This window comes from Oryx dammah, unplaced genomic scaffold (assembly GCF_014754425.2).
Source record: "Oryx dammah isolate SB20612 unplaced genomic scaffold, SCBI_Odam_1.1 HiC_scaffold_16, whole genome shotgun sequence".
Taxonomy (NCBI): Eukaryota; Metazoa; Chordata; class Mammalia; order Artiodactyla; family Bovidae; genus Oryx; species Oryx dammah.
Window position 1 is genome coordinate 23,578,568 of NW_024070200.1, and position 18,707 is coordinate 23,597,274.

At 35.9% G+C, this 18,707-nt stretch overlaps 1 protein-coding gene across 10 annotated transcripts in view; it reads left to right on the plus strand.

The window, feature by feature from the left end:
* RALGAPA1 (Ral GTPase activating protein catalytic subunit alpha 1) overlaps window positions 1-18,707 on the plus strand; it is a 200,201-nt gene that overhangs the window by 30,669 nt on the left and 150,825 nt on the right. For all 10 annotated transcript variants that reach the window (XR_005723808.1, XR_005723807.1, XM_040256748.1 and 7 more), the window contains exons 2-6: window positions 6,245-6,355; window positions 6,905-6,954; window positions 9,745-9,802; window positions 13,441-13,484; window positions 17,831-18,008. Coding sequence is in view for 8 of the 10 variants with exons in the window: in XM_040256748.1 (XP_040112682.1) it covers window positions 6,245-6,355; window positions 6,905-6,954; window positions 9,745-9,802; window positions 13,441-13,484; window positions 17,831-18,008 (441 nt within the window). In the remaining 2 variants the exon portion in view is untranslated. The remainder of the gene's footprint in view (window positions 1-6,244; window positions 6,356-6,904; window positions 6,955-9,744; window positions 9,803-13,440; window positions 13,485-17,830; window positions 18,009-18,707) is intronic.

An 18,707-nucleotide genomic window follows, 5' to 3' on the forward strand; every position in this document is an offset into this window, starting at 1 on the left:
ATCACCTCCACTAGCTTTGTTCATAGTGATGTTTCTGAAGGCCCACTTGACTTCACATTCCAGAATGTCTGGCTCTAGGTTGAGTGATCACACCATCATGGTTATCTGGGTCATGAAGATCTTTTTTGTATAGTTCTTCTGTGTATTCTTGCCACCTCTTCTTAATATCTTCTGCTTCTCTTAGCTCCATACCATTTCTGTCCTTTACCGAGCCCATCTTTGCATGAAATGTTCCCTTGGTATCTCTAATTTTCTTGATGCAATCTCTAGTTTTTTCCGTTCTGTTGTTTTCCTCTATTTTTTTGCATTGCTCATTGAGGAAGCCTTTCCTATCTCTCCTTGCTGTTCTTTGGAATTCTGCCTTCAAATGGGTTTATCTTTCCTTTTCTCCTTTGCCTTTAGCATCTCTTCTTTTCTCAGCTATTTGTAAGACCTCCTCAGACAACCATTTTGCCTTTTTTCATTTCTTTTTTTTGAGGATGGTCTTGATCACTGCCTCCTGTATAAAGTCACGAACCTCTGTCCATAGTTCTTCAGGCACTCTGCTGCAGTCCATGGGGTGGCAAAGAGTTGGACATGACTAAGCAACTGAACTGACCCAGACTTACCGTCTGTGGGCTCTATGGTAGGGTTAATGGTGAACTCCAAGAGCATTTACACTAAGGGAGCCCTTACTGGCCTGATCCTGCCAGTGCCCCTGTCCCCATGCCATCCCGTGCCTCCACAGGCAGCCCTCCAACACTGGCAGGTAATTTTGGTTCAGTGTCCCGTGGGGTCACGGCTCCTTTCCTCTCTGTCTTGGTATGTGCAAAATTTTGTTTGTGCTCTCCAAGACTGGAGTCTCCTTCTTCCCCAGGCCCCTGGAAGTCCTGTAATCAAATCCCACTGGCCCACAAGGTCCGATTGCATGGGAATTCCCAGGCCCTTTATCAGATCCCCAGGCTGGGAAACCTGGGGTGAGGTTCAGAACCTTTGCAAAGGTGGGAGAACTTCTTTGCTAGTATTGTTGTCCAGTTTGTGGGTCACCCACCCTGCGATTATTGGATTTCATTTTATCGTGATTGTGCTGCTCTGCCATCTCACTACAGGTCTCTTTGTCTTTGGATGTGAAGTATCTTTTTTTTGGTGGATTCCGGCATCCTCCTGTCCGTGGTTGTTCAACAGCTAGTTGCAGTTTTGGTGCTCTTGCAGGAGGAAGTGAGCACACATTCTCCTACTCTACCATCTTCTCTCATCATCTTTATATATTTTCATCTTGTTATTCTTCTGTGTTATAACATTCTGAATAAGAGCACCAGGCTCTATTCCAAGTATTTGTTTGTTTCTTTTGTCCTTTTCTTTTCTTCCTCCATTTTCTCAGTTTCTTCTCACTTCTCATATATCTGCCTCTTTTTAGAACTTGATAATGTATTATTTATAATTTTCCAGCTTGTTTGTGTAGTTTTACTCCCTTCCTCCCCTTTTCCTCCTACTTTTCTCTTCTGCTTTCCTCCTTATTTGTGCTTAACTCCATATTGTTTGTATCTTAATACTGTATTTTTGTGTTTCTTTCCCCTTACCTTTCTCCCTTCTCTTCATCCTTCCTTCCAATCTCCTTCCCTCCATATTTCCTCTTCAACCCCTTCCTGCCTTTCACCATTCCACATTCTTACCATCTTCCTCTCCCTTCTTAGCCCTTTTCCAACATCCCACTTCCTCCTTTCCTCCTTACTCTCTTTTCTTCATTTCCATTCCTTCTCCCTTCTCTTGTTTTGAGCTTGTATTTATTTTTATCCAGCATTTGTGTGTCTCTGCAATCGGAGAGGTTTTTGGTGTGTTATTCACCATATTGTTGCATCAGTCCTCTTTATTATTCGTTATTTTAAGGAAATAATTTGCATTGTTTGTTACTTTATTATTAGCAGATTCCTTGTAGTACACTTTGTAGTTTAGTGTATTATAATGCCATCATTTGAGAAAAAGTTCTAAATGGTAATTTTTTTTTTTTAACAGGTGAGAAGGAAGAATGATATTGCAAAATGTGTTGAATTTTTGGTCTTCCAACTTGGTTTATGTGATAACTTTTATAAGGGAGGTATTAGTACAGGTGCTTGAAATTTAAGCTCAGGAACACTGGCTTCTAAACTGTAATTTTTAATTATGTACATTGCAGAGCTTAAATGTCTTCCAAGTATGTAGTAGGAAATATGTTAACCTTATTCATAAAATGATGTTAAAGAGACATCTGAAATTTTATTCGTGAAAACTCAGTGAGATCTGGAACTGTTTTGCCACTTGAAGTTAGTATTCCCAAAAGTCTTCAAAGCATTCCTAAGCCTGAGTCAGTTTTTCACAATCTCAGAAACTTCAATCTTAATTTATAGTAGAAATGTTTATTTGATTCCTTTAAGGAACCTCTAGTTCACAAACAAATCAAACAAAAATCTTTCTAAAATTGGGGAAATTTTTGAATGTTTAAGCTTTTAAGTTCCAGCCATCAGTTTAGCACTATGCAGAGCACTCCCTCAGATTAAAATTTTGAAAAAAATGTCGAAGGTTAAAGAAGCTAAGGCATGCTTCCTGTCTCCCAAAGCATCCAGTATCTGTAAGAGAATAATATAATTGGCACTCCATCTTGGAGTGATGGGTCTGCATCCTCAGATTCAACCTACCATGGATCCAAAATATTTAGGGAAAAAAAAAATTCTAGAAAGTTCCAGAAATCAAAACTTGAATTCTCTGCACCCAGTCAGCTATTTATATAATATTTATATCGTGTTAGGTTTTATAAGTAATCTACAGATGATGTAAAGTGTGTGTGGCAGGATGTGCATAAGTTATATGCAGATATTATGTCATTTTACGTAAGGGACTTACTTGAGTATGTTTGGATTTTGGCATCTGATGGGTTCCTGGAACCATCACCTGCTGATATAGAGGGACAGTTATACCAGCTAATGTGACATAATTAGGAGCCATATTGACTGAAATTAATGGAGACATTCACAGAAAGAGAAAAAAACAGTACCCATAATGGGTTATGGTCATTTGATGGGTGGGAGAAAGGTATTGGGTAGAAGTTTTTTCCATAATCTTTCTTCCTGCTTTTCTTTTCTTTTTATATTTTCCTTTCTCTTGTGTTATTATTTTAGAGAGCTGTTTTTAAATTAGTGAAGCCTTCTTTTATATTATTCTTTTATATCTACCTATCCTTTTATATCTACTTTTTGTGTGTGTTTCTCCTCCTATTTTCCCCTGACCATGTAAGTTTTGTGAATTGATGAGCAAAAGTATTTTATGAGGTTTTATTTGCTAACTAGATCATTATAAATAGATACAGATTTAAAAAACAAACTTCTTTATTTCAATCCAGTACTTTTTATTAGTAAGTGTGTAGTTTCCAGGCTTTGTTTAACCTAGTATATGGGAAGGAAATAGAGAGAGGCTGTCTTGGCTCCTAAATTATGTTGCAAAATCTTGAGCTGATTCAAGTTTGCTTCTGTTATGTTTTGAATTTTTTTTGTTTTGCTTTGTTTTTTTTTTTCTCATTTTCTTTTTTTCCCTGGGGACATTAGTTTTGTTAGAAACATTAGTTTCAGGAAATTTAGTGATAATTATAGCAGTTTATTTCATTCTGATTTCATAGTTCTTTGTTATTTCAAACTACTCTATGGGGAAAATAGAACACTTTTCCTGTTTATTTTAGTGTATGTGTTTTATTTTGGTATTCTTTAAAATATGTTTAGTATTCAGTGACTATTATTCTTACCTTTGTTCTTTTCTTATTTTTCTTATAAATGTGTTAACACTGGAGGCTGAATAACATAGAGATTAACAGCATAAGCACTAAGTCCAGGCTGTGTGTTGCTATGCTTAGTCACTCAGTCGTGTCTCACTCTTTGAGACCCCATGGACTGTACCCTGCCAGGCTCCTCTGCCCATGGGGATTCTCCAGGCAAGAATGCTAGAGTGGGTTGCCATGCCCTCCTCCAGGGGATCTTCCCAAACCAGGGATCGAACCCAGGTTGCCCACATCACAGGTGAATTCTTTAGTCTGAGCCACCGGGGAAGCCCCTTCCAGGCTGTGTTGAGTTTAAATCCATGACTCTGTTTCTCACTAACTGAATTACTTAAACTCTCTATGCCTGTTTTCTCATCTTTAGAGTCAGGATAATAATAGTACTTATTTCATAGTGCTGTTTTGAGGAATATAGGAATTAATTTCTATAAAGAACTTAGAAGAGTGTCTGGCATATAGGAAATATTGTTTATGTTAGCTGTTACTGCTCACCGCCGGCGCCCCCCCCCCCCACCGCCCAGTTCTCTGAAGAGTCACACAGATACTGTTACAGGTAGGAATAGAACCTGGGTGTTCTTATTCCAGTCAAGATGAAGCAATGCTATTTTGCTTGTCAGTAGGTTATGCAGTGTTTTCCAAGATACAAATTTCCGAGCTACAAAGTGAATACAATAAAATTAAAATAATTTATTTATAATAAAACACATTTGCATGTTCAGCACTGTGCTTAGGTTTTATAAATGCTAAAGTAGACACACTTTCTGTCCTAAAGAAGCTATAGACTAGTCCTGGAAAAGAGACAAGAAAATACTTGAGACATAATTACTTTCATGAAAGAGAATTGTACAGAACAGAAGGAAAAGGAGAGGGCATCCATCCCTTCCTTTGGGAGGGTGAAAGAAAAGGGAAACGGTCTTGGAAAACTCCATAGATGAGCTATCAATTCAGGAGTTGTTATGAATATTCATAGGATAAGATAGTATACCACAGAGAGTTTAAAGTACTATGTATATGTTGTCAATATTTAACTTTATATTGAAATCTTCTATTCAGCCTTTAAGCATTCCAAGAAATTAATTGATTCTTACCTTTAATTTGAGTTTACCAACAAGCAGTAGTTTATCCTATATTTTACTCCCAGGGTGTAAAAAAAAAATTTTTTTTCCAGTTACTTTTTTTCAAATTTATTATAGAAGAGACACATGCTTTTTGTAAATGAATTTGAGTAGTTGGAAGTATATAAAAGTTATTAATTCCTCCCCCTTTCCCCAACTTTCTCATTCCCTCTGAAAACAAACAATAAAATGCATAAGTAAAGAATCTGCCTGCAATGCAGGAGAGCCTGGTTTGAATCCTGGGTCGGGAATATCCCCTGGAGGAGAGGCTACCCACTCCATTATTCGTGGGCTTCTCTGGTGGCTCAGACAGTAAAGAATTCGCTTGCAATGTGGGAGACCTGGGTTTGATCCCTGGGTTGGGAAGATCCCCTGGAGAAGGGCATGGCAACCCACTCCAGTATTCTTACCTGGAGAATCCCCATGTACAGAGGAGCCTGGCGAGCTGCAGTCCATGAGGTTGCAAAGCACTGGATGAGGCAGAGTAACTAAGCACAAGCACCTATATACCTGTGCAGGTATCTTGCTTTAAATGATAAATGCCATTTCCTTAGTTTGCACTTAAGACATTTCATGACATATCAAGGCTACTTTTTCCATTTTCTTTTTATCAAAATGCTCAAAGCTAGCCAAAATGAATGAATTTTCTGCATTCTGTTTTCTTCACTTCATGTTTTTGTTTATGCCAAGAATGTCTTTCTTATTCAAAACCACCACATCATATCCAAATACCTTCCTGTCCATAAAGATCTTTTCAGATAATACATTCTCTGTCAAAGCTTTTCTTTCCCCACCTTCACTCTTTCCTGTGTTTTGAAAGTAATTTTGTGTTAGTACCTAACACTTGCTGCTGTGGATACAGTTAAATGTTTAGTTTTCTGTGCTTTGGACTACACTGACAGTTCTTGTAACAGTACTTTATGAGTTTTGTAATACTTAAATGCCTATTTGTAAAGCCTGCTGTTAGATATTTAAAATAAATATATTTTAGTCATGTTTTATTACTCTTAGAAATACTGATTTTTAACTGTCTTGGGGAGAAGTTACAAAATGTGAGCTGTGAATTGAAAATAAAACTTGGCTTGGTTAATGATTTTGGATGAATCTTTCTGAGACATTGTTTTCTTCAAAGATTATGATAACCTGATTTGGCAAGTTTTAAAAATTAAAACTAAATAAAATCTTTAAAAACTAAAGTTGTGAGAATAAGGTATAAATAAATCTCTCAAATATTTTGATAGAAGTTTAAGAGCAGTTCTTTAACATTTTTGAAGGAAACTTGCCACAGTAAATACTTGCTGAATGTGATATAAATAGTAATCACTAAAAACTGTTTTCATTTATTTTTCAGAGAATGCAGAATCCATTGATCTTAAACAGTTTTTTGACCAACATTTTTCACATATATATTACGTGTTTTTTGAGAATTTTGTTACTATTGAAGCTAGTCTTAAACAGAAAGGTAAGATGTTAAAATTAATCCTGGCTTACGCTGATGTTTCAAATAATTGTCATAAACATTCACTTAAAATAGACTCTTGCACATTGGAATTTTAGTATTATTTCAATTCTCCTCTCAGATGGCTTGTAGACACCCTGCTCACACTGTGGGTTAGTAGTGTTAATAATACCCTTATTATTTTGAGAAGGCTTAGAAGATTTGCCTTTTCTCTGGTCAGATTTGTTTTCTCACCTTTACTCTGCCCTAGGGCCATGTGTCAGGTTTGAGCAGTCATTTTCATAATTTCATTTTTAAGAGCTCACTTAAGAGTTTGCCAGAATATATTATTATTTGTTTTTTAGACATAAATATGTAGAACCTAAATGTAATTGTCTAAAGAGTAGAGATGCTATGATATTGTCTACACATTGAACAGAATACAGTTTAAATATTTTATTAAAGAATCACTGAGAAAAAACTATGCCTGAAATATTTTAAGGTTTTTAAGTGGTTGTTGACATTGAGGACAAAATGATAACGTTAAAATATTTTTCTGTAAAAATGTTTTAGGTCACAAGTCTCAAAGGGAGGAATTGGATGCTATACTCTTTATTTTTGAGGTATGTACCTACCCATGTAACTTTTTTCCCAAAATTAATTTTTGGAACATACAAAGGAAAATATTGAATATTAACAAGCACTTTGAATCTGCCATGCTTTTTAAAAACTAAATTCTATTGTTTAACCTACAAAAATACCTGTCTTAATTGTTTTCTGAGGTATATTTTAGGTACAGATAGAATTAATGGTTTTGTGCATTTGAAGCCACAATTGGTACAATATTTATGGTGTTTACAAACAATAAAAATTTTAATTTGTGGGATGTTTACACAAATGGAGAATTTTTTTTAAGAAATTCTAAAACATACTTGAGAGGATAAATTCATGGAACTGTTATATACCTAAGGAGTTCATAGTTTCTGGTTTAACTACTTTTCATTGGAAACTTGTATAGAATAGTTTTAAACATTTTATACATTGTTGTTCTACACCATTACTTTTTATTGGGGCGGGACAAGTTGTATTGCTAAAAAGGCAGAAGGAAATAACATATGATACTCTGCTAAAACTTCTGTTTTATTTTTGGCACAGTGATAAAAATAAGGGACACACATGCTTTTCAAATAACTCCTTGCTCTTCATTCTGGCTTTCAAATCAAATAATGATAGGAGTATTCCAATCTTTTTTGAGAATTTTAGCGATCACGAAACAGCCAGGATTAATTAGACCCTGTGTTTTGAAAGGCATAAAGAATTTAGAAATCAGTTTCTAAAGATTGAACTGTTCTATTTACTGCTAATTAAAATTCACTGTTTCGTATATTGACTATTTTGGTATGGTTTAGAAGAATTTAAAGAATTTGATCTTTCTCAGTTGCTGAGTTAGTCACAGCTTAAAAAAGGAAAGTTTTACCAAAAAAAAGTTTTTTTTTAAGCATTCCAAAAGAAGTAACTGGTTTGGTACCTAGTTCTGCAGTTAATTTTCGTTAGTCATTAACCCTGAGGAATTTGTTCATATTTACCTCCCAAAGTGTTTGCATGAATTGTTTACAAGGGGAATATTAAAGCATGGAGATTTTGAGAAAGAATAAAAAAGTATGTACAGAGAAAAGATAATAATTCCTGGAAAGTATTCCTTCAGACATTCGTAAAACTATATTCAGGAAATTGAGATCATTGACTAGTTAATAGAAGCTCTTTCAGGGTATTCCTTCTATTAAAACATAATCCTTATTTTTCTGTATGTAATCTATACTGGTTATTTGTTATCTGAACTGAAATGTTTGTCTGTAATCCATCACTAAATTTCATTAGGAAAATAAGTGTTAAATATGAGGTTTTTATCTTTTGGAAAAAATACTTAACCTGTGTGCTGTTTTTGTACTTACGATGGTAACAATATCTGACTTCCACCTTTAGAGACTAATGATTTAAAAGATCAGGAAATTACCTAAAAGCACTGATTGCCTTTTTCTGGAATAAAGTTCATCATTGTGGAATGTTATTATGACATAGGATTGATATTCTGTTTTCTTCTGTGTAGCTAAGAGTGTACAAGATTTCTTTCATCTTTATATTACTGAATAAAAAGATGATAAAGTGTAATTTAATAGTGACAATGTAGAAGTACTTTAAGTAGTTCACAAACTTGTCTTTTTAGTTTTCTATAATTTTATCTCTTTCCATACCACAATAAATACAGTTGCTGGCTCAGTATGGGAGAAAGGTAGGAGAGCAAGGCTGAAGAATTTTCTGTGTCTTATGTGGGAATATCACCTGTCTGTGAAGAACTTTATAATTTCTTCATCATCCTCTTATATGAGAAGGACTAGAGACAATTATCAAAAGGAAGATAGAGAAGTGTAAAAACAGGCATACCATTCTTTGAACAGAATAGTATGAAAGCACTAATTCTGGAGATATGAATCTGGAAGCTGGAATCTGTTTTTCCACTTTCTAACCTAAACACATTTCTTAACCTGTTATGGCAAATGAGATCTCTCCTTTTAGGACGGTTTTGAGGATTAATGAAATATCCTTTATATAAAGTGTCAATTATTTGGCCCTTATGGACATTCAATTAATGGTGACTCTAAATAGTAATAAAATAGAGCAGCAATAATAACAAATACCATTCAGCAAGCAGATGAGTACTGAGAACATAGTTCAACAGCATAATAAGGCAGCTATTGAAGTAGAATAATTCATACAGGTGCAATTTGTAAAGGAAAATAAAGACAAAATTTTGAAGATATTATATGTAAGAAATATTCCAAACTTGTAGAAGTATGTATGGGTTAGCTTAACCATAGGGCTCCTGAATTAAAAATTTTTTTTCCTCGTACCTATAGCCATTATAATATATAAATATCTTCGGGGTTCATGTGATTAGTACAAATATTTGATAGGATTTTTGTGAAAGCAAAATATTTCCCCTCTTAGGTTTATCAAAATAGAAAGAAAGAACTACTTGAAGAGAAAATATAACAGGTATTAGTATCTAAAAGAGTTTAGAACAGATCGGTAGTTTCCACAGAAAGTCTAAGAATAGAAAACAAGCCTTAAAAAATATAGTATTTATTCACTAAAGAGAAATATAACTTTTACATCATTGTAAAAGATAAATTTCATCAGTTTCCCATTCCAAGACTGATCAGTATGCCAGTGCTGAAGTAGTGCCACTACCATCAGACTGGCTCTAAGGTGATTTTGTATTTGTAATACTATCTTCTGCATAAGAAACTCTTAAAGGCTTTGTGTAAGTTCTTTAATTTTTCACATTGTTCAAGATGTGGACTTGTTAACTTGCTTTTCATACTTTTCTTTGTTTTATTTGTATTGATTTTTAGAAAATTTTACAACTTCTTCCAGAAAGAATTCATCAGCGATGGCAGTTTCATAGTATTGGTAAGTAATATAAATACTATTTTACATTTGAAATAAGTGATAATATTTGAACATATTCTGTAATGAGTTGGTTATTACTTGAAACGAGTTCATAGTTTAGTAAAAATAAATAAAGAATACAGAATTAAACTTACTGGGAATATGAGATAAAAACATACATGAAGGGATGTTAAGTTTCATAGTGGCATGTTAAATTTCTTTGATCCACCTGTTATTACTCTGAATATGTTAGCAATGATGATAAGCTATAAAGCCTAAAAATAAAAGTAGACTCTACATCAAAGTAAATATTCTGTAATCAGAAATGGAAGACAAAATGCAAAGTGTCAAGAGCCATGGGTTCCAGGTTTGAAAGCAAGCAGTGTAGGTCGGCAGTTTGCTCCATTTAAAAAAAAAAAAAAGAGGAAACCTGGGGTTTAGCTTACTGCGTAAAGAGCCAAAGTAGAGCTTCCCAGATCAAGAAATGAAGCTGAAAAGAAAAAGCGGAAAGGAAAAACATGCAACCCTGCTGTATTGATTACTGTGAAAGACCAAATAGGCAGGAGGTCACAGGCTTCTCTTACAATGAGTTAAGCCAAGATGCTGGCTGGCTTGGAGTCTGGTTCTTTAATAATCATAGGATTACCACAGGACTCTCTGACTCTCATTGTAAGCCTTTTTTCCCTCTTGGATGAAAAAGGAATCTGAAGGTAGGCAATTTCTGGCTTTGGTTCAGTGTCTCAATTAGAATAAAGGTGATTGCTAGTGATTTTCTTGACCTTTCTCTTGTGAATACACAGATAGCCACCATATCTACATTGTTGAAGTAGAATGTTACAGGCCTTATATTCATTTGTAAAAATTGTATTTTCCTCTTAAAAAAGTCATAGATTTATTTAGGCCCTACAATTCTTAATCAGTTGTAGCAAATAAAATCTCTGAGGCTTTGAAATTATAAGTCATCCCAGTTAGCAGTTCTGGAAGCAAAAGAAACTACATATAGGATGGATATTGATGCAGGGGCTAAAAAAGACAAAATTTTAAATAATAAAGCCTGTTGAGAATAAACTTTTTTGATAAAGCTCAAGACTAAAAATGATGTGTCCTTAATATATAAAGAACTCTGACAACTCAGTAAGACAGACAAGTTTTTTAAATATGCAAAATACTTGCATATATATCACACCAAAGAAGACATATAAATTGCTAATAATCATGATAAGGTGCTCAGTAGAATAGTGAAATCCTATTTTTTATTTCATAATCATTAAAATGTTGTTGGTTATCTGTGAAGAAACTTCTCTAGACATCCGAACTTGTAAAGTTTTTCTACTGAGGACTGTAGTCTTCAATCTGTAAAAGAGCTTTGGGCTATCTAGTTGTCATGTTTAGTAGTATTCCAATAAATGTCCAATTTTTTCTTTGTCACTAAGAATCCTTAAAAAAGAAAGTAACTTGAACAACTTTACACTAACAAGTTAGGCAGTTTTTTCTTTAACATATTTATTTACTTGACTGTGCCGAGTCTTTGTTGTAGCATGTGAGATCTAGTTCCCCGACTAGGGGTGGAACCCAGGCCCCCTGTATTTGGGAGTATGGAATCTTAGCCACTGGATCACCAGGGAAGACCCAAGGCAGTTTTAATAAAATCAACAAATTCATAGAAAGATACAAATTATTCAGACTGACTCAAAAAAGAATGTGCTCAGTCCCTCAGCTGTGTCCACCTCTTTGTGACCGCATGGACAGTAGCCTGCCAGGCTTCTCTGTCCATGGGATTTTCCAGGCAGAAATAGTGGAGTGGGTTGCCCTTTCCTTCTCCAGGGGATCTTCTCAGCCTAGGGACTGAACCCACATTTCCTACACTGGTGGGAGATTCTTTACCACTGAGCCACCTGGGAGCCCTCATTAAGATTACTCACTCTCAGTGCTGCTGCCAGAAAAGCTGTATTCCATTTTGCATCTCCTTGTGTCTGCCGTTGTTCCCTGTTGTTGAATACTTTAAAAACATCTACTAATTGAGAAGAATTCATTTCAAATTTACTGTCTAATTTCTATAATTTTTTAATCTCTGGGGCACTTAAAGTAACAATTATAAATCTTCTCACAAAGGAAAGCTTAATTCCAAATATCTTATAAAGATGTAACATCAATTGGTTAAAACTCTTTCAGAAAATAAAGGAACTCTTCCCAGTCTATGTACATGTCTATTATCTTGATAATAAAGCCAGATTAAAGACCTCACAAAAGAACACAGTAGTGTTCAATATCCATCATAAACACAGAGGCAAAAATCTTTAATAATTTACTAACTAAATTTAGTAGTATGACAAAAAGACTGTATGTAAATGGTAACCAGTTGGGATTTATCTCAGGGATGCAAGGTTGGTTTAATATTTGAAAAGCATTTTGTGAAAAATACAGTATTAATAGAATAAATGACAAAACCACCTGTAATGTTGACTGTGATGTTTATTTGACTGTAATGCCAGTAGAAGAAAAAGCATCCAACAGAATTTACTGCTCATGCATGATTAAAAACGCTCATCAGATTGATTAGTTTTCCACTTCTTTTTCTGTTCCAGGGTTCAATCGGTGATACTACAATGCATTTAGCATGTATAGATTTTTTAGGAGAGCTGATTAAGACCTAGGCTTTATATAGAATTGTTTAAAGAAACTGAATTTGCTCAGACACGAGGAAGGGAATTGCAGATAAATCAACACAATTTGTTGAAATATTAAAGCTTATTTTAGTATGATAAATAAAACTTAAGCAATAGAGTCACAGTCTTAATCATTTTATATATATATTTCATATAAAAATATGTAATCTTGGTGTTACTAGAAAGAATAAAGATGCAAGATTAGAACAAATAGCTCTAGAGGAAATTTTGTTACTGGTATAAACTTTAAACATAGAAACTATTTCTAAATACTATGGATTTATAAATAAGTAGTAATAAAATACTTTCGGAGATAATAAAATCTGGATAAGATTTCTTTGGGGGAGGGAAGGAGGAAAATGATTCAGGATGAGTTCCCAGGCTTAAGTGATACTTATATAAAACATAAATAACATAAATAAATGAAATTTTGAAATTATAGGAAACATGAGACTGTTTAGATTTGTTCAAACTGAATGGTGGGCTTCTGTTTGTGAATATTATTTCATTATTTTATTATAGGTTTGAAATACTGTATAATTACAAGCAAAATTACTTTGAATACTTCGAGTATTTTGAAAAGAAAAAGTAGTACAAGGGAAACGTTTGTTAAGAAATACTACAGTTTCAGGTGTTTATTTGATTATATAATTTTCTACAGTGGTTTTTATTTGTATTAGTGATGGTGAAAGTATTTATTTATATTCTTCAGTTCAGTAAAATACATAGATTGTTGCCTTAAACACAATTTTGGTTTTATTGTTTGTTTTAATAGGATAAATCATATTTAATTCCAGTAAACCATGTGTTAAAATGGTGACTTTTTATATGCCCTCTATCCCAAGACTATGGCCAGAGGGATGTTAAGGTCACCAAGAACAATTTGGAGGTGACCAAGGACTTGTTTTTAAAGTGTTTTCAAGTCTAACTGATAACTCTTAACATTTAGAAATGAATAAGATATGAATGTTTAAAATCATGTTTTCTTTTCAGGGTTGATTTTAAAGAAACTACTACACACAGGAAACTCCTTGAAGGTATAATGTAATTATTTATATTTCTTTTTTATATTTAAAAAAAGTATTTGAATTAATTATTTTCAGCTGTACTGGGTCTTTGTCGCTGTGCAGGCTTTTCTCTAGTTGTGGCAAGCGAGGGCTGCTCTCCAGTTGTGTCCTGGCTTCTCGTTGCGGTGGCTTTTCTTGTTGTGGCTCCCAGGCTGTTGAGTACAGGCTCGGTAGTTGTGGCACACAGGCCTAGTTGCTCTGTAGCATGTGGGATTTTTCTGGACAGGAATTGAACTCGGGTGTCCTGCATTGGCAGGTGGTTTCTTTACCACTGAGCCACCAGGAAAGCCCCATTTCTGTGGGTTTTGTTTTTTTTTTTAACTGAGTAAAGCATATAGTCAACTGCCCCACTTGCCTGCATCATTGTTTTCCTAAATAAATGAATTATCTTCAGTTCCCTTGATTGTAGTGAAATCACTTAAAAAATAGCAGCATGGTCAGTATGCATGAGGTTGACCGTACTATTGAAAACTTTTTAATAGTTTTACCACTGCATTTGACTTATTTGGCAGAAACACAGTCAGCTCTTGATGTCCATGGGTTCTACATCCATATCATTTTATATATCAGACTTGAGCATATGCTGATTTTGGTATCCATGGTAGGGGAGGTCCTGGAAGCGATACCTCATAGATACTGAGGGACAACTGTGCTTTGCCCTGTGGTCCCCAGAAGATACAAATTATTAAGCTATTCAACAAATAATTCTTCATTTTACCATAGCTATCGTGAGATGTAGAGGGAAGTAGTACATCTGTTTAAAATGATTTGTTTATTATTATTATTTTTTCTTCTTTTTTATTATCCCATTGTGCTGTGGTTAGAAAAGCTTCTCAGTCCAAAAGCATCTTGCTGTAAGTTGGGTAAAAGTCTCATTGCAGTACAATGGGATAAGCCTTGCTACAGCTTTGTCCTGTTTCTAACTGAACTGAGAGGATGGCAACAGATGCCTAGCTTTGGCAGTGGCTGTTTACAAAGCATGCATGTGTGCTAAGTTGCTTCAGTCTTGTCCAACTCTGTGCTACCCTGTGGACTATAGGCTGCCAGGCTCCTCTGTCCAGGATTCTCCAGGCAAGAATACAAGAGTGGGTTGCCATACCCTTCTCAAGGGGATTTTTCCGACCCAGGGATTGAACCTTGATTCTGTTACATCTCCTGCATTGGCAGCTGGGTTCTTTACCACTAGCACCACCTGGGAAGCTCAGTTGTGTACAAAACTGTGATAGAGGAATGTCTGAAGCTATCAGTGAGGTTAGGTTAGTGCAGAACTTTGTGTTTTGCTTGGAGATTTGGAGTTTGCTTTGTTTTCTCCTTTTGTCTTCCTGAAAGAGCATTCTTCAGTTTAAATATTTATTTCTGTGTATTGGGCATTGTTCTAGTTGCTTAAAAATGCAGTAATAGGCCAAATTTGCCCTTTAGAAGTAAATTAAATGAGATAATTTCAGGCTGAAAAGCCTTTAAAGGACAAGAGCAAAGAGTTAGCAGTGAATCCGGATTCCCATGACCATTCCCCCCTTTAGCAGTTAATAGTTATACAAGGAGTGGTCATTGCCCTCTCTCCTTTCTTCTTGGATTAGAGTGGCAATGTTGGGAAGAATGGAAGTAAACAAGAAGGAAATGATTTTGATTTTTTTATAAGTGAAAGTTATAGTGTAAAAATTACCTGATAGCTTTAAGTAGTTCAGTCATTCAGTTACGTACAACTCTTTGTGACCCCATGAACCGCAGCATGCCAGGCCTCCCTGTCCATCACCAACTGCCAGAGTCCACCCAAACCCATGTCCATAGAGTCAGTGATCCCATCCAACCATCTCATCCTCTGTCGTCCCCTTTTCCTCCTGCCCTCAATCTTTGCCAGCATCAGTCTTTTCCAGTGAGTCAGCTCTTCGCATCAGGTGGCCAAAGTATTGGAGTTTCAGTTTCAACGTCAGTCCTTCCAATGAACACCCAGGACTGATCTCCTTCAGGATGGACTAGTTGGATTTCCTTGCAGTCCAAGGGACTCTCGAAAGTCTTCTCCAACACCACAGTTCAAAAGCAACAATTCTTCAGCATTCTTTATAGTCCAACTCTCACTTCCATACATGACCACTGGAAAAACCATAACCTTGACTAGATGGACCTTTGTTGGCAAAGGAATATCTCTGCTTTTTAATATGCTATCTAGGTTGGTCATAACTTTTCTTCCAAGGACTAAGCGTCTTTTGATTTCATGGCTGCAGTCACCTCTGCAGTGCTTTTCGAGCCCAGAAAAATAAAAGTCAGCCACTGTTTCCACTGTTTCCCCATCTATTTCCCATGAAGTGATGGGACCGGATGCCATGATCTTTGTTTTCTGAATGTTGAGCTTGAAGCCAACTTTTTCACTCTCCTCTTTCACTTCCATCAATAGGCTTTTTAGTTCTTCTTCACTTTCTGCCATAAGGGTGGTGTCATCTGCATATCTGAGGTTATTGATATTTCTCCCAGCAATCTTGATTCCAGCTTGTGCTTCTTCTAGCCCAGCATTTCTCATGATGTACTCTGCATATAAGTTAAATAAGCAGGGTGACAGTATCCAGCCTTGATGGGTCCTTTTCCTACTTGGAACCAGTCTGGTGTTCCATGTCCAGTTCTAACTGTTGCTTCCTGACCTACATATAGGTTTCTTAAGAGGCAGGTCAGGTGGTCTGATATTCCCGTCTCTTTCAGAATTCTCCACAGTTGATTGTGATCCACACAGTCAAAGGGTTTGGCATAGTCAAGAAAGCAGAAATAGATGTTTTTCTGGAACTCTCTTGCTTTTTTGATGATCCAGCGGATGTTGGCAAGTTGATCTCTGGTTCCTCTGCCTTTTCTAAAACCAGCTTGAACATCTGGAAGTTCACGGTTCACATATTGCTGAAGCATGGCTTGGAGAATTTTAAGCATTACTTTACTAGCGTGTGAAATGAGTGCAGTTGTGCGGTAATTTGACCATTCTTTGGTATTACCTTTCTTTGGGATTGGAATGAAAACTGACCTATTCCAGTCCTATGGCCACTGCTGAGTTTTCCAAGTTTGCTGGCATCTTGAGTGCAGCACTTTCACAGCATCATCTTTCAGGATTTGAAATAGCTCAACTGGAATTCCATCACCTCCACTAGCTTTGTTCGTCGTGATGCTTCCTAGGGCCCACTTAACTTCACATTCCAGGATGTCTGGCTCTAGATGAGTGATCACACCATTGTGATTATCTGGGTCATGAAGATCTTTTTTGCAAAGTTCTTCTGTATATTCTTGCCACCTCTTCTTAATATCTTCTGCTTCTGTTAGTTCCATACCATTTCTAACCTTTATTGAGCCCATCTTTGCATGAAATGTTCGCTTGGTATCTCTGATCTCTAGTCTTTCCCATTCTATTGTTTTCCTCTATTTCTTTTCATTGATCGCTGTGGAAGGCTTTCTTCTCTCTCCTTGCTATTCTTTGGAACTCTGCATTCAAATGGGTATACCTTTCCTTTTCTCCTTTACTTTTCGCTCCCTTCTTTTCACAGCTATTTATAAAGCCTCCTCAGACAGCCATTTTGCTTTTTTGCGTTTCTTTTTCTTGGGGATGCCCGTGTTTCCTGTCTCCTGTACAGTGTCACGCACCTCCATCCATAGTTCATCAGGCACTCTGTGTATCAGATCTAGTCCCTTAAATCTTAAATCTCTTAAACACCCGACCAGTAACGCTGAAGAAGGTGAAGTTGAACAGTTCTATGAAGACCTACAAGACGTTCTAAAACTAACACCCAAGAAAGATGTCCTTTTCATCATAGGGGACTGGAATGCAAAAGTAGGAAGTCAAGAAACACCTGGAGTAACAGGCAAATTTGGCCTTGGAGTACAGAATGAAACAGGGCAAAGGTTAATAGAGTTCTGCCAAGAGAACACATTGGTTATAGCAAACACCTTCTTCCAGCAACACAAGAGAAGACTCTACACATGGACATCACCAGATGGTTGACACTGAAATCAGATTGATTATATTCTTTGCAGCCAAAGATGGAGAAGCTCTATACAGTCAGCAAAAACAAGACTGGGAACTGACTGTGGCTTGGATCATGAACTCCTTAAATAGTTAGAGACCAAGTTTATTTGTTCAGAATCCATAAATTTAGATTTATAAGTGCTAAGGGGGTCAGTAAATTGTCATGGCTATCATTCTGTCTCCCTCTCCTGCCTGCCTTCCTTTTCTTCCTCTCCTTTGGAGAGTATCAGTCTGTAACCATCTTCCAGACAATTTTTGCATGGAAGGAAGAAAATATTCCATTTTAAATAAAACTACTGTTTTTCATTTCATTTCATTTTAGATTAGGCGGGAAGGTGTTCGGCTTTTCTTATTATGGTTGCAAGCTCTTCAGAATAACTGTAGCAAAGAACAGCTTTGGATGTTTTCATGCTTAATCCCTGGATTTTCAGCACCACAGTCTGAATATGGACCTCGAACTTTAGATAACCTCATTAATCCTCCACTCAACCTACAAGAAAGTAAGATTCATCTTTTCCATCATTTAAAAAATTTTGTGTAGTTTGTTAATATATATTTTTTAATGTCTGTACATTTTTAACTGGTTAATCGAAGGCTATGTTTTTAAATGTGGGATTTATAAAACAAAACTCATAGAAAAAGGATTTGCGGTTGCGGGTCGGGGAGTGGGGGGTTTGAGCAGGGTAGGGGGAGGGGTTTGAGGGTGGGCAAAATTGGTGAAGGGGATCTAGAGTTACAAACTTCTAGTCAGAAAGTAAATAACATAAGTCATCAGGATGTAGTTGATGACAGTTGTGAATTTGAAAGTTGCTTAGAAAGTAAATATTAGAAGTTTTTAACCACAAGAAAAAAATTGTTTTTTTGTAATTTTGGTGACAGATGGTAAATACTTATTGGGGTGATTTTTTTATAGTGCATACAAATGTTGAATCATGTATACCTGAAACTAGTATAATGTTGTATGTCAGTTATACTTCAGTAGAAAAATGTTAATAAATAAAAATTTTAACATCCAGGTATAATGAGGCCAACAGATCAGGAGATGATTGCTGTTAAAAAATAGCTTGTTACTCATAGTTCCAGGAGAAATGGTTGTGCCACTTCAAGGAGGGTGGTCACACAGGGAAACACCAGGATCAGTCGGGGATGGGGCTTAAAGGGTAGGGGTGGATATCATGGGCAAGAGCTCAGTCAGAAAT